The sequence below is a fragment of the Pieris rapae genome, chromosome 24, assembly GCF_905147795.1.
Source record: "Pieris rapae chromosome 24, ilPieRapa1.1, whole genome shotgun sequence".
Taxonomy (NCBI): Eukaryota; Metazoa; Arthropoda; class Insecta; order Lepidoptera; family Pieridae; genus Pieris; species Pieris rapae.
Window position 1 is genome coordinate 1,751,685 of NC_059532.1, and position 26,487 is coordinate 1,778,171.

A 26,487-nucleotide genomic window follows, 5' to 3' on the forward strand; every position below is an offset into this window, starting at 1 on the left:
AATACTACTTCCTATTTATGAATAATATATAAATTACACTTTAATTTTATTGCTTTCTATATATATAAAAATCTGCAATATGGACTAGACACAAACATTTAACACTTAAAGGACGGGGGACTATAGGGGGAAGAAGGTCATACGGCATAGACAATACAAATACGAGTACTACTCGTATTTGTGTGTTTAAACTAACAATGGAATTTCAACTATTTTGTTTATTAGTTGCAATCAATCTTGATCGGTGAAAATAACCATCTACACGATTATAATATATCTACACTAATATTATAAAGAGGAAAACTTTGTTTGTTTGATTGTAATGAATAGGCTCATAAACTACTGGACCGATTTTAAAAATTCTTTCACCATTCGAAAGCTACATTATCCACGAGTAATATAGGCTATATTTAGTTTTGAACAAAAATAGGGTTCCGTAAGATATCGTTCGGGTTTTTCGGACACAAGGTGTAAAAACCAACCAAAAAAGTTAGTTATTTTGCGTACCCTGAACTATTAAAGATAGAACCATAAAATGTTCTAAGTAATTGCAGATCTTATAAATATCTACAAAAAAGTCCGCGTCACACTATACCTATCTATGTCGAGTGTGGCACAATAATAAATGATATACATGGCAAAACGACGAGTTATCTTTATAATATAACATTATCTGTGTAATACATAGCTTCGATCTGATAGTGTTTTCTTTAAATGTGTTAAAGCTATGTTAATAAAAGACAATAATTTGGGATGCTTTTTAATAATTGTTTCAAATTGTACCAATTCTTAAAAGGCCGGCAATGTACTCGCGGGCCCTCTGGCATTGAGTGTCCATGGGCGGCGGTATCATTTAACATCAGGTTAACAAAAGGTTGAAAAATAAATACAAAACTCACTTGAAAATATATTTATTATCACTTAATAAAGGTTTAACAAACACCAACATTTAAATTTATATCATTTAGTACAACACAAAGATATATTTGACAAATATGACATCGGCAAAAATTATGTGTAATTTTTGAAGGACCAAACTTACGATCACACCTGTCTTGTGTATATTTTACGTATTAATTCTAATCTCACATTGTCAAATTGATACTTAAATTGTATCTATTAAATTTTAGCATATACTTGGTTAATAAACACTCTGTGTTAGTCTTTAAATGTGTAAGGATTTTCTCAAAACAAAAAAACAAGGGAGTCGTTATACAACTAAAAATTAAAGGAAACTCACCGTCAAAAAAAGACTGTGTACTTATGTACACGCGTTAGTGTAATAAACAAGCACTTTACACCGATGCCATAACCTAACCTAAAAAATATTCAGTCACATTAAATTGTGGATATATAATTTAACAATTACTAATAATACTTGGAATATTAAAATTATATAGTTTTATAGAGCCTCGTTAAAATACGTATGGCAATCATTGATATATTGTTCTGTGTTGTATAATCTATACAAAAACAAAAATATTACCGATTATCTAGCCACTGATAAATCTGAAAACAAATCTAAACCTTTTGACAGACAAAATGGCGGATTACAAACAGCTGCTTTGTAAATAATGATTTATTTTAAATGTAATGGCTGTCTTTGAATATCTTTTTTTCTTTGATTATATACTATATGAGTAACGTTTTTTTCTTTTTCGGTTTTTATATTGTTTAGAAATGGAGATGGTATGGTTAACGACAAAATGTAGTTGTTTTTCTAAAATGGTAATACTGACAGTTGACAGATGGAATAACTTTCCATATTTAATCAAGTTGATTGGAATACGCCCAAAATTTGCAAAAATCTTGCTCTTTAAAGAATATATTTACGATCGTGTATAGAAATACTGAAGATTTATTCAAAGAGGCATAAATGCAATATTTTTATAGACACCTATTTCTGACTGGTAACACGGAACGATGTATTAGTCTGTGATTGGACTAATGTTGTTATAAACAAATTTGTGAGGTTTAAGAGTAATCTGGGTCTACTGTCTATGTCGAAATAATTTTACGAATAGAAAGCCATGTTGTTGAGTATTATGACTATTTATAACCAAAAAAATATTTTATTACTTTGGAAAGTGCTTCAACGAAAAGGTTTACGAACTCTGCTGTGAAACAAACTTGACAATACTTTCAAAACAGCACATTTTAAAACAAATCAAACTCAAAAACTTAACAAGGAACTGCGACTTTCACCAATATTCAATAATTCATGAGAAAGGTTTAGGTATAACACTTTAAAATTTGTTTCGCAAAGCCAGAACTAAAGTTCAGAATGAATAACAATACAAATAATTTGGTCTGTATGCCTTTTTGAACTTTAACTTCTAATCTGTTATTAAACTGTTTTGACGCTAGTAAATAAAATCAGGTACAAGAAATAATGGGAACGATGCCATCTTTAAATGTGTATATCATAATGAATATACCGACTAGTGTGCCAATGTATATGTACTAAAACTCTACTTTTAGGTCTAGTCCTCAGATCTCTTCCGTTCTACGCCCTTGATTTGAGAACTGGCAGTAAATGTAAAATTAGAATCATTTATATAAATAAATAAATTTATATAAGAAATTCAATACACATTCAAAGATGATATTTACAATTAATTAATTAACACTTTTACTTTTTAACCTTGATATTTCTTCTCCTAATGTATCGATATTTTCCTGAAATTAAAATAAATAATTGTTTTACTAACCTGATCAATTTCAAATCATATTTAATTTTTTTAATTATTTATAAAAACGAAAAAGCTCTCAGCCTAATTTGATAAAGTTCTGAATTCGATTCCCCGAAAAGAATGACGCGGACTTGCTATCAGATAATAGAGTATAAATATCGCTGTAAAGTATCTAAATCAGTGAATTAATCTAATCTCTAGACCGTTAATTAAATATTGATATTCAATCAAATCGATAAAGTTTCGTTCTTCACGACTACACTGAAATTACAATTACAGAAGAAATAATTATGGTTGTCTCGATAACATGTCAACAATTTCAACAAAGACTACAATTTGAAACAAATAACCACTTTGCCAAAACAAAGACTCTAAAAGTTGTCGTGAGCGCCATCTTGTTTTAGGTACATTATTAATCAAATCGCTGGCTTTCGTTCAGACAGATAGTCAACGTTTTCGACGCTGCTTTATTTAAATTAAATTCCTAGCGACTTGATTGAATATCGATCTTTAATTAACTGTCTATAAATCCATTTAACTATTTTACTGCGACATATATATGTCACTTAATTAAAAATATAAAATTATTTAAAGGCCGGCAACGCATTCGCATGCCTGGCATTGAGTCCATGAGTGGCGCTATCACTTAATATCGTCCTCCTGCTCGTTTGGTTCATGTGATAAGAAAAATTAATAATTTTACCTTCAACGTTATATTCTTAAGTAGCGTGTCTTCCAACACAGCTTGAAGCTTCTTATTAATCTCAAGAGAGAGCTCAAGAGTGATTCCGTTCGGATCTCCCCCCCACACAGCCGCCATTGCTCCCCCACCAAGACGCGCTATCTCTTTCTAACAGAAGTACACCACTCTTAATCATATTAAATTATTAGTACCTGGATGGCCGATAGATGTCAGGAAGATACATTTTTCAGTTTAAATTGGGACTACTCAAACACCACCTTTTTGTTATTTTCTATCATTTATTCCTAGCTAGATCGATTTATCGCCCCCGAAACCCCCCGTATACTAAATTTCATGAAAATCGTTGGAGCCGATATATATACAAGAATTGCTCGTTTAAAGATATAAGATATATATCCTAATCTCTAAATAGGAAACCCATAAAAATTAAATAATAATAGTACAGTGGTACCTCGATATAGGGGTCGTTCAAGTATGACGTAAGCACTGTAGGGCCGAGGGGGGGGGGGGGTTGATTTCCTTATTTGGTGATTACGAGGATATACAAGGAGCTGTGTTGGCCTAGTGGCTTCAGCGTGCGACTCTCATACCTGAGGTCGTAGGTTCGATCCCGGGCTGTGCACCAATGGACTTTCATTCTATGTGCGCATTTAACATTTGCTCGAACGGTGAAGGAAAACATCGAGAGGAAACCGACATGTCTTAGACCCAAAATAGTCAATGACGTGTGTCAGGCACCGGAGGCTGACCTACTTGCCTATTAGATTTAAAAATGATCATGAAACAGATTCAGAAATCTGAGGCCAAGACCTAAAGAGGTTGTAACGCCACTGATTTTTTTTTATTTGGTGATTACATCAACAGTAATTTATTTTATTAAACATTAGCCACACATTGTCTATGCTTGAAAACGAAACGCATTTTCGAGTATTCCTTCAAATTCATACTTTTATGTGTATTATTTTAGAGAACTCACTTTTGCTGAGAAAAGCCCCCCCCCCTTTTCTAAAAATAAATAAATTTATAATAAAAAATAAATTTTAGTAAATCTCTTTACGTAAACTTGAACGACCCCAGTGCTTTTCAATACAAGCAACCGAGCGAGCGATTATTGCTTTGAGATGAGCAAGATTTGTAAAGAATCACACACTACAGTAACATTTTCTCCCATAGACTAGAAGTCAATCTGTTGTTGTTGATAGAACAACATTGTTGATAAGTTGGGTTAGCGTTTTAGCGTACAAAAACAACTGAGGTGCTAATGGCATTTAAATCAATGGGAAAAATTGCTATGAGTTAACGAAGCGAATTAAACAACACATATATGTATGATAGAGAACAACACAGTATAAAAAAATCAATACTACTATTATAACTAGGGATAATATTGACATACCTATGCAAGGTATGCCAATATATCGGTAGCGGCGATATTTTAATTGGCGATACTTTCCAAATCTCGTTTGATGACACGATCATCGCCCCTCTGCCTACTTTAGGGGAAATGTCATAGCATAAACAACAGAGTGTCAGGCAGAAAACCGATCACCTGAATAAACACAGGATGTGGGTAATTACAGGAATAATATCAATTAATAAATTATATATACCTTGGTTAGCGTCCGTATAAGCTAGCATGTAAATTGTCAAAATTAGCATAAATAGCAATCTAAGAGCCTAAAATTCAATTCTTGAAACTAATTGTTGCTGTATAAGTTCTTTTTTATCATAAAAATGATTTGTTAATTAAATATTTCTGTAAAAAAAACATAGCCAAATCTACCTGGCTACCTGTAGCCAGCGGATAAAATAAAAACACCGCTCGGTAAGAGAGATAGCCCCATCTGGCAACACTGGAAACCAGACAACAAAAAACTTAAAAAAAAAAAAAAAATTCATACCTTATTTTTATCACTGTTCTGTGATGTGACAGCTCCACCGGGCATAGACGCAAGAAGGTGTCGCAATAACCGGGACTTCCCCCGCAACTCGTTGGTCAACTGCTTCGAATGCTCTTCCAGGAACTCGCATCGTTCGGCGCGTCTTGCTGCCGCTCTTTGTAGTTGGACTATCCTTTCGATTAGGGCTTGTCTATCTGGTTCTTTGGTCTAAAAATTGTTGGGTAACATCATGGATATCAATTACCATCAATCGATGTGAAGAAAATTGGATCAGGAAGCTTATCACATCAAATAATGCTAGAATATTTGCGAGTGCGTTGCCGGTCTTTTAAGAATTGGTACGCTACTTGATTTGCGAGTACTTTGGCATATTTTATTATAACAATAATAAAAAGTCCTACTGATAACGCATTCTATTTAGCTACAATAATAAATATAAACAAGTTTACCCGGAAATGAACAAAAAATATAACAGTTAATATCTTAAAAGTGAGGGTAGGTTAAAAAATATTTCTATATCAAAAATATGTCAAAAAAGGGGGGGGCACTCTTATCACTTAGAAGTTTATTATCTATTCTCAAATCAAAAATCGGTTAAGCCGTTTCAAAGGAATTTATTAAAAACACAAGTACAAAGATTTTACATATTTTTTCTACATTAACCTTAATTATATAACACTACATTTATTATTTACTTTACATTGAAAATGTTTACCTTTGGAAAAATCTTTTCAATGAAACCGCACTTTATCTGTAAATTTATGAAATCTTACCTTAGGCGATCGAGTTTCCTGGATGCAGAAATGATAAGAAAATTTAATTTCGCGTATTATATCCAACTTTAGAAACAATATACCAACGATTGGAGCATTAAAGAGGCTTTAAAAAAAATGGGGCAAAACAGATACCAAACAAACACATTTCATTTCAATACTAAGATAAACAATTAGTAATTCCAAGATAATTAACCAATTCGACTTAGGGTCCTTCAAGAAAAGAGCAAATGCTCAAAACGCCGGCAACGCACTCGCGAGCCCTCTAACATCGAGAGTGTCCATGGGCAGCAGTACCACTTAACATCAGGTGGGCCTCCTGCCCGTTTGCGCCCTGTTCTATAAAAAAAAATGAAATTACCTGAATTTCTGGTAAGTCACTTTGGTGTCCATTGTGCAACTTCTCTTCTGGACCTTCTCCACTGCTCAGTGACGTCACAGAGCCTAAAAAACCATAGACTCAATGACATTCAATATAAGAATGCTTGGAAACATGCTGGTCCTACATAATCATAGTTTATTGCCAGTTCTTCTCTTCCGTTCTACGCCCTTGATTCGAGAACTGGCAGTAAATGTAAAATTAGAATCATTTTATATTTCTTTTCTTTTATGACGTTGATAATTGTACATTGTTACCTATATGAATAAATGATTTTTGACTTTGATTTGATTCAATCAATCTTTTGAATATAGTATGAATTTGTGCTTTATATTTGAGTTTCGAATGTGTATTGCCGAGAGTTTGTTTTGGCCTACACCCTCTTTTTTGCCGATGAGTAGGGATGCCTACAAGTTCGAATTGATTGACGTGGAATAAGTGATACCTAGATGATCTTATGTTCCAAAATAAACGTATTTTATTTTTATTTTATTTATTGCGGTTTTGGCTTTTGTGTATACTATAATTATTTGAATATTGTGTATTGAGTAGCTGTAAAAAAAATAAATAAACAAAAGTTGCTGTCACCGCATCCCACCTAGGGCGATCTTTGGTTGAGGTTTTAGTGGGTAGACCCCAAGTTCAAACAACAATAGGATTCTACGACCAAGACGCGTATACACAACGTATACACACACACTATATAATGCGAAGTCATACCAAGCTGCGAGTACGATAACTTTGCTCGGATTAGCAAAAAATTGTTATGGTCCTTCGATCCGGATTTTTTTTAAGAATCTCCAAAAATTGCGTGACGTAATACTTGAAGGTTCTTACTGTTATAACCCAACAATTCTAGTGATCGTCACCCACCTGTTCTCGTAGATGTCGTGTCACCATTTTGCGGTAACTTAGCTTCGAGTTGTTCTATGCGTTTCAACGCACGCTGGAGTTCGCGATTCAACTCCTGTGAAACCAATGCAATTATAATTTAATTACGATTTTTTTACAAAGTTTCAGATAATTTACAGTTTGAAATACAAAAGTGGTCGTAGGTTCGATCCCTGTTGTACACCAATGGACTTTCTATAATGCTTACTTGATTTTCATATATGATGATTACGTCAACAGTAATTATTTTAAAGAAAAACACTTTTTTAACGGATTGAAGCTATGTATTTCTAAACTTATAATTTCGTTTTGACGTTTCGCGTGCTTTACAGCGGGCGTGGTCACTGTGACTGAAGACAAAAGGTGTTGAATGTCAAAAAGAATCATAGCTGCAGAAAAATTATATAAAAATATTAATACAGATAATAATAATAAAATCTGTATTAATTTCCCCGGAGGTGATATCGACTAAAAGAAACGTTAATTATAGTTTATAATACACAACTTCAATCCGTTAAAAATAAGCTGTCATTAAATGTGTACATAAAAGACAATTTTAATATAATTACGAATTTGATATTGTTTTTTACAATAAATTCAGGTAAAAAAGTTCGTATAAAAATCAAAAGTGGTCGTAGGTTCGATCCCTGGTGTACCAATGAACTTTTTATATGCGCATTTATTTGATTTTCATATTTGGTGTTTTTTTTATAGAACAGGGGGCAAACGGGCAGGAGTCTCATCTGATGTTAAGTGATACCGCCGCCCATGGACACTCTCGATGTTAGAGGGCTCGCGAGTGCGTTGCCGGTATTGATTACCCACACATTGTCTATGATTGAATGCATTTTCGAAGATTCCTTAAAAAATGTATGCTTACTTTTCCTAACAAGAGATGGAGAGGGGGGATAAATTGCAGTAAATCTGCTAACAGTAATACTTGAATGGACTACAAACATTCCCCAAATACCCTCCGCAGACATTTTTACAACTACCCTCATTTTATTGTACGAGTCACGCTTGTCTCTGAAATGTTAATTGGAAATCAATGGAAAGTAACCAAACCTACCTTCACAGCACTGGCATGTTTCTTCTTCAAGACTCCAACTTCTCCCTTCTCCCACTCCAACTTCTTGTTAGCTTCTGCGGCTTCTGTCGTCAGTTCAGCCACCTTTACGAGAAGATTATCATTAAAGACAATCTTGGAGTAAAATAACTTCAGGAAATTATCAGAACGAATACGTCAGTCACGTGACAAACGGTCACAGATAAATACAAACATTATACGTAGAACTATGACGTCATAGTCGACGATGATGACGCATGATGCTTGTAAATATCTTCGCTTCTCTTATTCAACCTTGGAGATTCATCACAGACAGATCTAGACCGAAGTATATTAGTGTGATACGCACGCACTTTTTTCACAAAAACGACGCTAACAACAGAAATAAACTAAAATATTGACTTATTCAGGGTGTCGGGTTTTTGTGACGGTAAGCGCGCATCGTAAAAATTTACTCATCATTTTTCCCCAAAGCTAAAAAAGAAGGATAACTTCAAAAAACGAAAATGTTGACTATAGAGCACTTCTGGGTGTCAATATATTGTGACGGTGTGCACACATCGTAAAAATTTAGTCATAATTTTCCCTAAGGTGCCAAATGAAGTAAAACTTTAAAAAAAAACTAAAATATTGACTATAACTAACTTCAGAGTGTTGGTTTCTTGTGACGGTGGGAGCGCGCATCGTAAAAAACTACTCTCATCATGTTCCTCTAACGCACCAAACGAAGTATAACTTCACAAAAACTAAAATATTGACAACAGCTAACTTCAGAGTGTCGGTGCGCGCGCGCATTGTAAACTACCCTCATCTTTCCCCAACGCGTCAAAAGAAGTATAAACAAAAAACTCACTTTTCTGGCCAAAACCCTGGTCTCCTTGTTCCTCCTCTCCATTTCATCATTCAACGATATTTGCAGAGACGAAATCTCCGATTCCAAGAACTGAATTCGCTCACGAAGTGAGGAATTATCCGCTGCCAGTGCTTGCGCCTGGAAAAATACATTATTCATGTGAAACATCTATAGCCGCACGTAAAACCGATTTCTGGCGTGGCGACGCATGCCGTGGCGACGCGTCGCCACGCTATATGATATACAGTCTAAATGCAGTAGTAAATTTCACAATAAAAATATTGAATGAAAATAATGTTTATTCAACAAATAGTCATCCTTATCTGGAAAAAAATCGTAATATTTGATTTTATCATTATGACATATTTAGTTCATATCACAGTCTGTTCTTTTCTGCATATTACTTTTACAAAATAATGTCGATGTTTCACATCTGCCAGGCGTCCCGTGACAGCTCTAATTATTATTTAAATACAAGTGTTGGCCTAGTGGCTTCAGCGTGCGACTCTCATACCTGAGGTCATAGGTTCGATGTCCGGCTGTGCACCAATGGACTTTCTATGTGCGCATTTAACATTTGCTCGAACGGTGAAGGAAAACATCGTGAGGAAACCGACATGTCTTAGACCCAAACGACGACGTGTGTCAGGCACTGGAGGCTGATCACCTACTTGCCTATTAGATTAAAAAAATGATCATGAAACAGGTTCAGAAATCTGAGGCCAAGACCTAAAGAGCCGATGATTTTTTTAAAATGCAATATCTTAATTAACGATTCCAAAAATATTTCCTAACAACCTCTAAAACATCTTTCCAAACTGTCCTATGCCTCAAAAAGAAATCTTCTTGTATTAATTATTAAACTCAGTAAGTACTAAAAATCATTAATATACACAACATTAATGTAAAGTAGAAAGTTAAGTACTAATAATCATTATAATTAATTACTAACGAAACTCACAAAATAAAAATAATCAAAAAAAGATAAAAACAATGATAAAATATTAATTATTAATTAATTTGAATTTCATACTAATTTTTATAATCTGAATTTCATACTAATTTTGATAATCTGAATTTCATACTAATTTTGGTAATCTGAATTTCATACTAATTTTGATAATCTGAATTTCATACTAATTTTGGTAATCTGAATTTTATACTAATTTTGATAATCTTCTACAGCAGTATTTAAAAGCACCAGAGATGTGGTGTAGGAGACAATTGCAGACTGTGGATTACCTTAGCTTCGTGTTCTGACGCACGTGCACGTTCAGCAACGTGCGTAGCCGTTAGCTTCGCGGCGTGTTCGAGGGCGGACGCTTCACGACGTACGCACGTCTCGGACCGCGCCCTTTCCAACGCCAGTGACGCTTCAGCTTGGTTCCGGAGTTCGGTTTCCCTGAAAGAAAACGCCAAGTTTTTGAAGATTAGCCTTGGAATTGGAACATATTCCAGTGCTAAATGTAAAAATATAATATACTAGCTAGCTTGATTACGGAGTTCGGTTTCCCTGAAAATACCAAGTTTCTGAAGATTGGCCTTGGAACTGGAACATATTCCAGTGCTAAATGTAAAAATATAATATACTAGCTAGCTTGATTACGGAGTTCGGTTTCCCTGAAAATACCAAGTTTCTGAAGATTGGCCTTGGAATTGGAACATATTCCAGTGCTAAGTGTAAAAATATAATATACTAGCTAGCTTGATTACGGAGTTCGGTTTCCCTGAAAATACCAAGTTTCTGAAGATTGGCCTTGGAATTGGAACATATTCCAGTGCTAAGTGTAAAAATATAATATACTAGCTAGCTTGATTACGGAGTTCGGTTTCCCTGAAAGAAAACGCCAAGTTTCTGAAGATTGGCCTTGGAATTGGAACATATTCCAGTGCTAAGTGTAAAAATATAATATACTAGCTAGCTTGATTACGGAGTTCGGTTTCCCTGAAAGAAAACGCCAAGTTTTTGAAGATTGGCCTTGGAATTGGAACATATTCCAGTGCTAAGTGTAAAAATATAATATACTAGCTGCTTCCGCGAACTTCGTTTTACTAATGCCTAGCGTACCTTTTTAGTACATGCCAACATGGAACATTTTGCTATGCTACCCCCCTTTTTTATTTTTTGGGTGATTTTTTAAACCTTGTGTCCGAAAACCCCTAATATCTTACGGAACCCTATTTCTGTTCAAAATTAAATATAGCCTATATTACTCGTGGATAATGTAGCTTTGGAATGGTGAAAGAATTTTTAAAATCGGTCCAGAAGTTTATGAGCCTATTCATTGCAAACAAACAAAGTTTTCCTCTTTATAATATTATAGTGTAGACTAGCAGACTCGGCCAAGCGTTGCTGTGGCTTAGGCTTTTATTATATTACATAGTAGTAAACTATTCAAGGGAAACGGTAGGAGAACTTTTGTGAAACGTTGGTACTTTTAACACATCTGTTAAAATTGTATCAAATAATAAACAAATAATTTGCAATAAAATAAAATAAAATTGCTGCTATAATATCTTGATCTTTATATAAGCTATCCTATCTCTTAAGTTGGACCAGACTGCTCACGGTGTGCCCTTTTTCATTTACAATCGGTTAAGTAGTTTAGGAGTCCATTGGATAAACATCGTGACAGGAGATTTATATATATTAAGATGTGCATTCAATAACAACGCATCAAATACACTGAATCACGTACAACTTTACGTATTACTTGCGTGCACGCACGTATACGCAAAATATGCAAAACCAGTTCTATTGTATTTGTGCAAGTTACGATAAAAATAAGCCAGTGGCGCTTCATCCTGTATGGACCTCTTAGATTTCTGAATGTATGTCAGTCTAATTTGGTGATCAGCCACCCGTGCCTGAAACACGCAGTCAACTGATCAGGCAAGCCGGTTCTCTCAGGATGTTTTCTTTCACCGTTCCAGCGAATGTTAAATTGACAATATAATCTAAACTATTTAACAAAAAAAGTATGTCTGTGTGTAATTTCAAGTGTCAAAACCCGAAAGAGATTTTCTGTCAGAAAGGGTCAAAAATTTTTTAATTCAAAAGTTTTTAGTGTTACAAGGTTCCAGCGTATTAGCAATTTGCGACAATTCTAACCTTTGCAATTGTGAGCTAAGTGTATCGGCCAGCGCTGCCTGAGCCCTCAATGCTGCCAACTCAGCAGCCTCTTCTTCGAGACACCTGGCATGCGCCTTCACTCTTTCCAACTGAAAAAAGACAACAACAAAATCAACCATAAAACCAAAAATATAAATATATTTGCTCTCAAAAACTGGTCAATACCTCAGCCTGTGCGAGAGAGAGCGCACTAGTCGCCTCGTCCCTTTCCCCCTTACAAGTCTCGAACTGCTGTAGAGCTGCAGTCAGTCTTTTGTCCAGGTCTTCCTTCTCATGCTTGCATAGTATGAGCGTCGCTTGGGTTTCTTTTAATTCACTTTCTAGAAGTAAAATAGAACATTTTTTAAACGGACGACAAGTATGACGGATGTCGTAGGACGGACGGAAAATGTCTTAAAGGGGCGTGAAAGGGATGAAAAAGTCTTAAAGGGACGGAAAATGTCTTAAAGGGGCGTGAAAGGGATGAAAATGTCTTAAAGGGACGGGAAATGTCTTAAAGGGACGAAAATGTCTAGAAAGGACGACTAGTCTTATAAAAGGTGAAAATTTTCTAAAATTGACGATAACTGTTTTAAAAGGGCGAAAAATGTCTTAAAGGGACGACAAACTGTCTTAAAGGGCAATTTACTGTCGGTAAATGTCTTTAAGAGGCGTGAAAGGCACAGAGAAAGACTTAAATGGAGAATATCTTTATCAGTCAGTTGTGTAACAGAAAAAAATCTTACCTAATTGCTTAGCCTTCAACGAATCGGTGGCGTTCAAAACCGCAGCTTCCTTCGCCGCTTCCAACTCGCTAAGTTGTTGCGAGAGTTTATCCGCCCGCTCAGTACTTTCCTGTTAGTTGCCAAATCTTAATATATATAAATCTCCTGTCACGATTTTTGTCCAATGGACTCCTAAACTACCGATTCCTAACCGATTTTAAATTAAATTGGCACACCGTGAGCAGTCTGGTCAGTTGACGGCGTGTGTCAGGCACGGGTGGCTGATCACCAAATTAGACTGACATACATTCAGAAATCTAAGTCCCATAGAGGATAAAGCGCCACTGGCTTATTTTTATCGCTACTTGCACAAATACAATAGAACTGGTTTTGCATATTTTGCGTATACGTGCGTGCACGCAAGTAAGCGAGTTGTACGTGATTCAGTGTATTTGATGCGTTGTTATTAAATGCACATCTTGATATATATAAATCTCCTGTCACGATGTTTATCCAATGGACTCCTAAACTACTTAACCGATTTTAAATTAAATTGGTACACCGTGAGCAGTCTGGTCCAACTTAAGAGATAGGATAGCTTAGATCTTTAATTACAGTCGCAATATTATTTTATTGCAAAGTATTTGTCTATAATTAATTAGATGTCGATACTTTTCGACTGGATTGAGTAAGTAATCAATAGATGGTACTTCTATGGTAATGATCATATTTAAATCTAATAGGTAAGTAGGTGATCAGCCACCAGTGCCTGACACACGTCAATTTTTTGGGTTTAAGACATGTCGGTTTCCTCACGATGTTTTCCTTCACCGTTCCAGCAAATGTTAAATGCGCACATAGATAGTCCATTGGTGCACAGCCGGGGATCGAACCTACGACCTCAATATGAGTGTCGCACGCTAACTACCTTATAAGCGTCCATTTCAACCCTTAGTTTGCTCTGGGTCCACTTCAGCCTACCCTCCAACTCTTTTAACTCCTCACGGACTTTAGCTAATTCCCTTTCTGTATTCGATACTTCATGACACTGTAAAATAAACATTAGTGATAATTAAAGTTGCAATCCTTAACATTTAATTAATTATTTAAATCTTAACCCACCCGAGAAAAAGAGGGTAGGTCAAAAAAATTTTGGGTGCTTTTATGAAACCATGGTAAAAGTGAATCTTTTTCACAATATAGATATTTAACTAAACATTTTTGGAATAATATTCCATTAAGGGTATAAAATCGCTTTATCAATCTTAATTTTATTCTTGGAAAATTGGAATGATAATATTTTTATTGAATTCTGTGTCTTAGAGAGTACGACATACATAATACTTAACAATTATTTAGATTATATACACATATTAAAATAGCGTGGAGCACAAATAAATAATAGTAGTCTATACACTACACGGTCAGCTACTGCGAACTATGTGCGCCGCCATATTGGCCTTGGCTGCTATGACGAGCGCCTTTGACTTTATCCCTACCCCGCGGCCGACCGTCACGCGACATGCGCCACACAGACCAAAAAGTTTGAGACGATGTAATAAAAGTTTCACTTTAATAAATAAATAAAAATGTCCTTTATCAGCAGGAGGCATGGTGAAAAAGGAGCAGTTACATACTCGTGGGAATAACATGCAAATACGTAGAGACAACAAATATCACCGCATACACGAATTCAAGTACACCAGAAGTAGACGTTCATGTTCACAGTATATTTCATTTGATAGAAATTAACCATACCTTATCATCATACATCTGACAAATCCTTTGTTTCTCATCTCGTGCGGTCTTCAATTTATTGACAAGTAGGTCTTTCTCTGCAATAGCGGCCTTTTCAGCTTTGACAGCATTTTCTGCTGACTTTTTAGCATCTATAACTGAACATTCAAGGCTAGCGTAGCGCATCACAGCCGCGTCTTTTTCTCGTTGAGCTTGTTCAGTACGTTTTGACATCTGAAAATGAGTAAGAATAAGCTATAAAAGAAATGTGATACAAAAGTCCTTTTGGGTTTCATGCTGTTAGGAACACAGGCATAGCTGGTAAACATGTTATATGAAGATAAACCACTCTGTATCAATTCAAACCAAAAATCATTTATTCATATAGGTAACATAATGTACACTTATGAACATTGTCGCGTCACAATGTTAGTTCCCCTTTTCCTGCGAAACCACGCGACCGATTCTTATGAAATTTACTATCTATATTTCGTAGGTTTGAGAATCGGCTAATATCTATCTTTCAAACTTCTAAGCGACAAGTGGTGTCCAGGCCAATATGTTTGTTTATTTTTATTTTTTTATAATACAGCATAAAAACAAAAACCACCCTTAATTTTCACACCTCTACAATCAATCCCTATTTTTTATTTCTTAATTATGATTTGAACCCTAAGGTTTATAGAGAGATAAATCACAGAACCTAAAAAAACCATAGCAAAATCATTCATGTTGGTGTGTACTAAAAATAAAGTAAAATCCAATTTATGAGAAACAATGTTCGCAGGGGCAGCTAGTAATTTATTAAGAATTTTTTATTCTATAAAAAAGCAATAATCTTGGCAGAGAAGAGAATCAGTAAAATTCTTACCAGGTCAACTTTGACTTCGAGCTCCTTAAATGATTGGTCCTTGGCCTGTAATTCTTCCATTTGCCTTTTGACTTTTTCTCTTAAAGAGACATTATCTTTTCTTTGTTCAGCTAAAACCCTTTCTAACGATTCAATTTGAAGTTTACTGAAGTCTTTATTAATGTCACTATCTATTTCTACTGGTTTTGGAATCTCTGGGACGTTTGGGATTTCATTAGTATCAAGCACTGGTAATTTCTCAACCCCATCTTCAAAAATATCACTCAATAATTTTGTATTAACTGGTTTTACTGTTTTGGTTGGTTTTTGGACCACCCGTTGATTGTTGTATGCACTTTTTAAACTGCCCGAAACAGATGAAAATATACCATGAACATTTCTCACAATACTACCAATATCTTGTGAAAGTATCTCCTTTGGCAGTCTACTTTTTAAATCTATGTGTGGCTGGGTATCTGGTACAATTTTCTGGGTTGCTGCAACTTTTCGCTTTTGATTATCAAATTGTGTGAGAATTTCTTCAGTATTTAGTGCTTCAGTACTTGAAATAATTTCAGGTTCTATTAGGTTTGTCAAATTTTCAGCACTTCTACTCAACATATCTATATTACATTTTTCTACAGGCACATTTAGACTGGTGGTTGACTTTTTGAGGTCTATGGAAGACTCAGGTATGTTGGTGATATTGCTTACAGATGCAGATAAGGACTTGTTTTCTGTTAGAGAAACTGATATGTTATTGATTATCCCTTCCTTTAATGAGAGATTGTCAGTATTACTAAGTTGATGAACGTCACAACTGTGTTCGGTGTTTGAGTATCCATTTTGTATATTATCAGAACTTATGGATTTACTAAGTGAGGAAGGTGAACTACTTTCGTTTGTAGAAAAGAGATCTTCGAGAACGTTATCATCCTGAAATAAATCCGATTCGGGAATCTTTATATGCGATATATCTGACTCAGATGATGGAGGATATGTAACAGAGCATGACTCCAACGTATCAACGCCGGAATCACTGGATAATTCATTTTGTTTTACTGCAGAGTTATCGTCGTCGATACCACCAATATGGACAGAATTTTCAATGATTTCCACTGACATTTTCTTTCTATATAATGCTTTGTATATTAAGTAATCTTAAATATTTCTTTGGAAAGCACCGGTGCCATTTGAAAAGCGAATTTAACACTATTTATTGCAGTAAAATAATAAACATTAGGTATGAAATCGCCACAACAATTTTTATATTTGTATTTGACATTAACTATGACAGTGACAACGGTACTTAACAGAGTTAATATTTCCGACAGATTTAATATATGGTGGCTTTTATACTGTCATATGTTACCATAGGTAACCTACAAAATAGCGTACTCTGAATAAAATACCGGAAGTAAACTTCAATATTGCCATAATAATGGTGATATTAACTGGAAACACTGGAAGTAGAGTTGTCATTTTAGTAATTTCATTTTCATTTCATTTCGTGAGCGAGTCAACGAGACAACCGAATTCAGTTTTTGGGGCCAAGGACAGTATTGATTTTTACTCAATCTACGACAAACAAAGACGTAACTTCGTCAGTGCGGTAACGAGCAGGCTGTGTGCATTGGACGAAGAAAAGACTTCAAAATGCCCGTAAGTGATCTTATATTTTCTTATCACGTGATATTCGTTAAAATATAGAATTTCTTAATTCACAGCCAGTTGCATCAAAATTCCAATTGGAAAATGATTGCCTACGTATGCAAGTTTTCTCATGTTAATCATTTCCTCGTGAGTCATTTAATTATGTCAGGGTCATATAACTACGCATTAAGGCACGTGTAATTTTTCGTGGTTAGGATGCAGAGATGGGCGGGACAGTCGAGAACGTTCGGGTTGTGGTGCGCCTGCGCCCTATGGATCAGCGGGAAAAAATTGATGGCACCTACAATTGCGTGTCAGTTGATTCTGTAAACAACACCATAGCAGTCACACGGAGCAACGTTTCTCCGCCGGATCCGCCAAGGATTTACGCCTACGATGCCGTTTTCGATAGCAACACGAGTCAGGTATTATATGACGTAATTCAATTATAACATCGCTTCTATTATTTCCATTTTAAGCGCAGTCATGGAAGTAATAGGTACATGGACCTTCATGTTCTATTTTCCTATAACAATTTTCTATGTGGTAATATTCCATGTATTTGAACTCAATCGCCTGTTCAATTCTATGTTGTAAGTAACCTTGAAACAATTTATAGTTATAATACAAAGTACTTGCAACACAATGTGTTTCTAATTTATCTATGATTACTTATAGAACAATTTTATTTATGAAACATTTACAATGGGTTTTCATACAGCGGTTTCATGATATTCCTGCTTTTAGCTCTCATTTTCCTGTTGGATTCTAGTTAAAAATTAATATCAATTTATTTGCTTAATAATACATTTGCATTTATTGGTAAGTGATTTGAAAAGAAAATACTATTTATGGTATTTGTTAGTTATTTAGCTTTTATATAAAACTGCCGTCTAGAACCAGGAAATATTTCAGCATTATCTGAGTGGTACTTATAATTTATTAGTGTCCTATATAATTACTATCTTATCTGCCATGAATATGATAAGCATAGTACTAGATATAAATCCCGTTGTTACATGAATTGTATTGCTAACATATTAACCTATTCCGACTTCATACAGAGTAATTGATGACATCTACTTTATGACTAATTTTAACATCTTTTTATAAGGCACAAAAGCTTTATATATGGAAAATATATTTAGAGACGCTTTTTACAAAAATAGTTTTATTTTATTAGGTTTTTTTAATACATAGTTTGGAAAATTATATAATATTATTTGGAAACAAATTTTAAATCTGAATGATTCAATTAATTTAATATTTAGAATTTAGTCTTTGTATTTCTTTCTTACTTGTTTATAAAAATATAATTAATGCTTCTGAATAAGAATAAATTAAGATACAAACTACTCATAAAAATACTGCAATTTAATAACTGTTGAAAGCTAGATTGATTAAATAATTACTGTTTCGCCACAACTCGAACCATAGATTATGGCACAAAGGCGGTGCATAATTTCTCGTATTCAAGTTGATATTATTCTATTGTTTATGCCCTTCTGTAAGTACCATGAGACAAGCGAGCTACGTAACTGGCCTTGCTAGCGAGGCCATCCTAGCCTCAAGGTTTCATACTAACGAGTTGCGACCTTTTATTTTCAACTAATGAGCCCTTTACATAACGGTGATATCAAACTATTAATTGAAGTTCTGTAAGCCTAGTTTTGCACTTTGTTAGCGACGCATGTGAAGGACAAATTGGGGACCGAATTTTGTGACATGTGTCATTCCTAAATCGCTGTTTCGACTCTGAATTACTGTGTATGCACAACATTGACTAAAAAAGTATATTAAAACAAGTACAGTTTAATTGTATATTGTGATTTTTTTCAACGTTTGTATAGAATTTGTATTTGTAAATTTTTTCGTCGATATATCCTGAATCTTATGAAATTCAAGGCATGATTTTCAAGATTTTTATAGCACATACCGGCAACTGAGAAGACAGAAGAAAGAAGACAAATTATGACCCGTCCACCATTCGTCCAGATTGGCGTGTTTTATCTCCGTCAGTCTTGTCGAATGGTGGGTAGGTTATGGTTACAATCATCTGAGGAATTTTATCTATCAAATTTACTAGACTACCCTCAATCAAATTGTCATCTGAAAAGGGACATTTTTAAATTTGGAACGATTTTCGAAACGTAAACGAAACGATCGAACTTTGAGATTTAATTTTTAATTTCATAGTTACGAAACTTTTGAGGGTAGTCACATTTTTACGTCGGAAGGCAAGTTACATACGCGATGTTCTATATGCATATTGCACGTCCTTTGACGGTGCATTGGGGCTCAGTGCTCATGTATCATGAATGTTGCGTTTACAATCGTCGAAGACTGAAGACTGGATTTTTTTAAGAATTCTGTACCTAATAAGTTTTTTTTTTAAAATTTAATTTACAAAATAATATAGTATATTACAATCTGTTACATTAGAAAACTGTGGTTTGTATTAATGTAACCGTAGCTGTCTTGTTTAGGAGCGCGACAAATGCATGCATGCATGCGAGATTTGTAATAACTAGCTAATATTATTTATAATGATGTTTACTTACCTGACTGTCCCTGACAACAGTTTTAATATAGTTATAATATATGTTTTATTCCTTTCCTACCCTTTTTATTTTATTAAATAAATAAATAAATACCCTAACCCATACACAAATATGAGTTTAAAAAAAGCTGTCATTTGTCAAGCAATGTCAAGTTTCTATATCGTCAACACAGAAAATGTAAATTGCTAAAGTTTTGTACTAATTTTAAAAAAGTCAGTTGTCCAACTAGTGGTTTCAGTAACTTTTTTTACTTCCATAAGCGGATTCTTACGATTTTGTATGAAATATAACTTGAAATTGCTAATAAATACGAAATTATCCATTTTCAAGCGTAGCTTTGCAATAGTTTCGTATTGTCTGACACAGTTTTTTTTGCGTTTTAATCTGGACAAAATATTTGACACCTAATAGGCTAGATTTGTAAATACATTTCATTCGAAAATTCATAAACAAGATTTACCCCTCAAGTAAGTCAAAAATGTATTGGATTTTGACAGTCCTAGTTCGCGCCTATTGTGACTTACGTATGTCAAAAATGGAGCGTTTTAATTTGTTGACCCATTTTCCCTTAATAAAATCTGTTTGAGAAACCGTTACTGGTACATAGTGTGTATTTGTATTCTTTAAGAGATGGCAGACGATGTTTAAAAATAAATAGTAATATCACAGTCATATATATATATATATTTGTACATCACTGTTATTAACATAGTCCTAATGTATGTATAAGGATAGAGTAATAGAATTATCGATTTTAGTAAAACCGTTACATGGCGCACAGACTATGATGTAATGGGACAGTGCAATAAAATCAAATTGATTTTATTTTTAAATTAAAAAAAACAGACTATATATGTAGAGTATTAATTAATGTGTCTAAAAATAATCGAAATATTTTTTTTAAGTCTGATAAATTGTCTTTGAAAATTCTAATTAAACCCGCCAAAATGCTTATTTGCAAGATGGCGTCGCACCAGTCCTTGTTACATACCATTCCTGTAATCACGTAAAGAAATGTTTTTATGTAAGTTTTTTTATATATATAGAACAGGGGGCAAACGGGCAGTTTTAATTACGCTAATACGTAAATTTTATTAAAATAAAAGCGATTACCACTTTGTGAAAAGTAAAAAACAAGTTTTTTTGTAAGAAAAGTTAATTCGATTTTTTTACGTATGTAAGTTTAAAGTATTAATACATTGTTAAATTATTACGATCGAAAACCGTCTACGGACGAATTTAATTTTAATCCTAATCCGTAGCCGAGTTGGCTACGGATTAGGCAGACGATGACTAATCTGTCATCGTTTAGTTGTTACGTAATTAATGATTTTTCCAAATGTTTTTACGCCCAAACTCAATAACCTATCTCAATCCATTTTTGACCATCTGAGATAGATATCGTAGTCCAAAAGTGTGTCAGTAACCAATCGACGGATAGTAATAGCCATCTGTCGATACAAGCTACCCGTAAACCGTACAAATCATATTAAAATATACATGTCTATGTTTAAAACATATCAAATAGCTTTTAAATATTTTAAAAACTGGTGTAAGCTAAAATCTTAAGATGGGATATTGGCACACTTGAACTGTCCTTTCATACAAAGGGCTATCCACATAAACCGATTCGACCTACCATGGATAGCTTGTGTAGCTTTATTTAACGTGTAACCAGATTTTTGAATTTATTCAATGATAATTCTCTAATTTCTTGGGAGTTTGTTGTAAAAAACGTATACGATACGATAGATATTTCGCAGCCAACTGCATTAATTAGCCGTTCAATTAACAACCTAGCCATTTAACTAATGGCACAATAAAAGTGTCATTGTAAAGTAGTTAAATGAGTTAACAAAATCTCTTAGCTGTTATTGTGACCGCCATCTTGTTTTACATATTAACACGCTGGCTTTCGGTCAGACAAATAGTTAAACGTTTTCCATGCTGCGTTATTTAAATCAAAATGCTAGCGACTTGATTGAATATCGATCTTTGATTGACTGTCTAGAGACTGAATTAACTCTCTGATTTAACTGCAACATATCAGCATCATTTTAGCGTACCAATTCTTAAAAGACCGGCAACGCACTCGCGAGCCCTCTGGCATTGAGAGTGTTAATGGGCGGCGGTATCACTTAACATCAGGTGAGCCTCCTGCCCGTTTGCCCCCTGTTCAATAAAAAATAAAATATCACTATCAGAGCCGTATGCACCCTGTTATTAAAAAAATCTGCAATTTTGAATTCCAAGGGATGGTACTCTCTGCGTTTGTTATAAGAAAAATATGACTTGACGCTGTTCTAGAGAGGAGCATATTTTATTTGGGCACAATACTTTAGCCCAGTGTTTCCTAATCTTTTTATGCCATGCCCCATTTTGGACTTTATAAAACTCTTATGAAGCGTAATTTTTATATTAGAAATCGAATTGTTTACTTAAAAAAACTTAAATGATACGTTTTAGTAAGAAATCACGAAACACACAGTGTTTTTTCACTATAGTGAAAAACGTTGACATAGACATTTATTACAAAATTTAAACACATAGAACTCACTAAATAACAATAATAAAAAATAATGAGACAACATTATTGTTTTAACAAGGTAAAAAAAATACGTTTATTTTGGAACATAAGTTCATCTAGGTATCACTTATTCCACGTCAATCAATTCGAACCTAAACCTGAATACCTCGGTACATTTGAAGTATGGATTGTTTGCTGGTTGTACTTGTCCCTGGCTCGGCATTATGCTGAGAAGCAAACTGTTCCGCAGCGATGGTAATTCTGTCGGAGACCACAGCAGTTGGGTTGCCTCAGTCGCAAAAAAAGAAAATAAATAGACTTGCAACGAATATTCGGTTACTATTCGGTATTCGGCCTATTCTTATTATATTCGGCCGAAAACCGAATACTTAAATATAATTTTGTCAATCATTCAAGTAGTCACATGTCATCTTCTGAATTGGAAAAATGGAGGATTCTATGTATTTAAGTAGTCGTGCAGAGCGTTAGCTTAACTAATCTTCGATTTCGACCATGAATCGTACGATTAACGACTGTTTCTAAATCCCTACTAATTGTAACAATATTGAATTTAAATAGACAATCTACGACTCGTAAATAGTTTATATATTTATTATATAATAACAAACAAATACACTAAAAATATAGTCAGAGAAAAATCAAATATTTACCTACGTATATAAAATGGTTCATAAATTGATACCTAATTTGGCTGTGTGTTGATTTTGTAAAAGTGAGGGTAGGTGCAGGTATGCATGTGGGATATGCTCGTGATGCTGGTGACCATATTACACGATAGCTTATACAAGTCAAGGCTTAAATATCGGTCGTTGTATAACTCTGTATGTTTTTGCATAGTTAGTGTTGATAGTTATAGATAGATAGTTAGACAAGGAAGGGCAACTATGTCTTGTAGGCAATAAACCGTATTGTTTTTGTCGAGAGTTTTAAGTATCAATTTTTAAATGATTACACAGAATAATCTTGCTTATTAATAGGGCTTCAAATACATGGAGACGGTTTAGGATCCTTGCTGTGTATTTTTTTTTGAAGTTATACTTTTGGTGAGATGGAGAAAAATGAGAGTGAGTTTTTACGATGCGCGCGCACACCGACACCTACAGCATGAAGTTAGTTCTAGGTGGTAATAAAATTGATAACTATGTTCAAGTTGTATATTCTAGTATTTTTTATATTTAGAACACGTGTTTCCTAACAGTACAATTAAACAGCGTGAAAAAATACTGTTTTGATGTTTTAAATCAATTTCATATACGACGGTTATTGTATTTACTAATAATTTATTTATTTAAATAAAATCTTTTTGATTAATTTTAATATTTATCGTTAATCATTACTGCATTTTAGATATTTTTTTCCATACGCCAAAGAAGTGTGTGAACTTCTAACGAGTGTATCTAAGTACACTCACTCTTTTTTTAATTTACTCCTACAACATTATGTATTTACATTGTATAATCGCGGATGCTGGGCTGACCTATGCAACTTCAATAGAGCCCCTTAGAGTTGTGTGCTATACTACAGGCTAATGAGAAGAACTATTCACACGTGTATTATTATTATTTTTTTAATTACATATTAAAAAAAAATCATAATTTGATTGTACTACTAATGATATGTTTGAGAGCAAAAATAAAATCTTTAATGTTTAAAGAACTTTATTTACAAAAAAAATACACGAGAAACTTAATATTAATATGAATATATACGAGCGAGATACACGTCGCCGTTAGCCGTCTCAATTTTAGTCTTGACCCGCCCCGGCTTCGCACGGGTGCAATGCTGATACTAAATACACTACAGAAAATCTGTGAATTTTGTATATAAAAATGTGGGTTATTCATAAGAGATAGACCTTTTCAATGTGTACAATACTTAGTGCATTATTTTGATAAAACTCGTAGGGTTCAGCCTGCGTTTGCAATGTAAGCGGAAAAAATGAAATTATTTACGGTATCACATTAGAAACCTCAAAAATAACAGTACTTCTTGACTATTTAATGGATGTTTTTATACATATAAACCTTCCTCTTGAATCACTCTATCTATTAAAAAAAACCGCATCAAAATCCGTTGCGTAGTTTCAAAGATTTAAGCATATAAAGGGACATAGGGACAGAGAAAGCGACTGTTTCATAATATGTAGTGATGTTCACACTAACATGCACCTTTACTGCCTTTTTGAATTTGTCAAACACTCCAATATTGCGAATTTCAGATGGTAATTGATTAAATAATTGCTAACCCTCATACCTAATAGACTTCTTCAAATAATTTGTAAGGCTTCGTCAAGATAAGCTCACTAGCACGACGAGTATTGCGTGTAGTTGTGTATTTGATTTTTTTTAATGGACTGGTAAGGAACTAAAGAAAAATAAAGTATTTTTTTATTCCGCCGAAAAATTAGTATGTAAATCAAATAAATATAAATAAAAATCACTATTTGTAAATATGTAAACACACTATTACATACATGGACATCTTTACATACACTATTTTAGTATTAGTATTTTTTGTACTATTCTTTGTCTTTTTTGCGTCTGAAATATTTATTTTATCCTTGATGGCTGGAAATCTTCCACAGTCCATTTCACTGGGCATTTTTTTTTTGCGAACTAGCGAACTGTGGAATCGACTACCGGGGAAGTCTTCCCTGAGAGATACGACCTCCAACAATTCAAAATTCGAGCGTACTCCTCTTAAAAGCCGGCAACTCACCCGCTAAAAATGGTGATGACAGCCTTTTTGGGCGTCCCGCAGGCTCGTTTACCCCCCTATTATATAAAAAAAAAACTAATTGTTGTTGTCTCTGGCAGAATAACCAGCGCTGTGAAACACGTCTGCTCCACAGCATAATGCTGAGTCAGGGCCAGTTAAAAACTTCAACACACACAATACACACTTAACACATTAAAATGTTCATAATTCTTTTTTTATCTGTCTATTTTTATAAAACCCTTTTTTGTAATTCAATAGACATTCTGTTATATCTGACCCAGCGTTTGCTAGATCAAGATTATAGTATCAGTACTATATGAAAATATGTATTTTTGAGTTAGGGCGTGCCACCCTATTTTACATCAATCAGTCAAGTTAAAAGTTACAAACCCAGACACGAATTTGTTTTATAAAGAAAATTAATTTTTTACACTTTAATACACCCTTTTTACGATTCATGGCAGTGTTAGAACGCCCTATTTATTATTGTGATTAGTTCAAAGACATTTTTCATTAATACACTCATGTATATGTAAATTAATCGTCATATTAGTGAAGGTATGTTTGATTCATACGGACGTTTTATTGTCCAACAAAGAATCTATGAAACATAAATGTTTGTAAATGAGGTTTTATATACCATAGACAATATGTCAGAGACAAAATTACGGGATGAAATTCGGTAAATCTAAAGTCCGGTACATTCCTAACATTCTCTTTGTTCGGGATAGTAGGTACTAGGTGGGTTGGATCAATAGCAACGCGCAGACCGAACGCGCGGGTCGCAACCTCGCCCCACTAACCTACTTCCGCTGATTAAACACGTAGTGAATAGAATATTTGAAAAACGAACGGATATTAGAAACGTTTTAATATAGAACGGAAAACAAATATGCCTCAACGTTTGAATATGGAATGTTATTTTAAATCTTGAGTATTAAAAAGAAATCCGATCTGTGGTTAGGCTAAGCTATTTCCACATAATGCAATTCAATTATTTCGCTTTTAAGTAAATTGCGCAATCTCAGACGAAGATTACCGAAATGCTAACAAATGGACAAATGACGTGACCCGCCATTTTGTTGAAGCGTTTTGAGATGTGTTCAAATGGATTTCGATACAGTTAAACTGCCAATGTATTATATTAAATCATGAAAACATTAGGACAGGAATCTAAATACATAAATTTTACTTTAAAATCTTTTAGAAATTATAATGACATTCCAAATACTACAACAAAACAACAAACTAATATAAATGTTATATATTATGTATTACAAAAACAAACGAGCGTTTGAAAATGGAATGTCGAGATCCTAATATT

The 26,487-nt window shown here is 34.1% G+C and overlaps 2 protein-coding genes across 4 annotated transcripts in view; one reads left to right on the forward strand and one right to left on the reverse strand.

Annotated features, from left to right (window-relative positions):
• Positions 1-895: 895 nt before the first annotated feature.
• On the reverse strand, positions 896-16,952 carry LOC111001821 (coiled-coil domain-containing protein 186). Of its 3 annotated transcripts, XM_045633698.1 has the most exons (15): positions 15,705-16,952; positions 14,855-15,067; positions 14,025-14,144; positions 13,118-13,226; positions 12,558-12,712; positions 12,372-12,481; positions 10,502-10,661; positions 9,260-9,397; positions 8,410-8,511; positions 7,323-7,416; positions 6,432-6,514; positions 6,071-6,088; positions 5,298-5,504; positions 3,397-3,543; positions 896-2,679 (listed from the first exon to the last, which is right to left on the reverse strand). In XM_045633698.1, exons 1-15 carry the CDS (start codon positions 16,806-16,808, stop codon positions 2,620-2,622), a joined length of 2,820 nt encoding a protein of 939 aa, XP_045489654.1. In that variant the 5' UTR covers positions 16,809-16,952; the 3' UTR covers positions 896-2,619. The 3 variants fall into 3 exon arrangements, with proteins under 3 accessions (XP_045489654.1, XP_045489655.1, XP_045489656.1); XM_045633699.1 differs by lacking the exon at positions 6,071-6,088; XM_045633700.1 differs by lacking the exons at positions 896-2,679; positions 3,397-3,543 and adding an exon at positions 4,965-5,027.
• Positions 16,953-17,186: 234 nt separating this feature from the next.
• LOC111001822 (kinesin-like protein KIF3A) overlaps positions 17,187-26,487 on the forward strand; it is a 29,326-nt gene continuing 20,025 nt past the window's right edge. The window contains exons 1-2 of the mRNA XM_045633684.1: positions 17,187-17,345; positions 17,552-17,761. Coding sequence (XP_045489640.1) covers positions 17,340-17,345; positions 17,552-17,761 — 216 coding nt within the window. The 5' untranslated portion in view covers positions 17,187-17,339. The remainder of the gene's footprint in view (positions 17,346-17,551; positions 17,762-26,487) is intronic.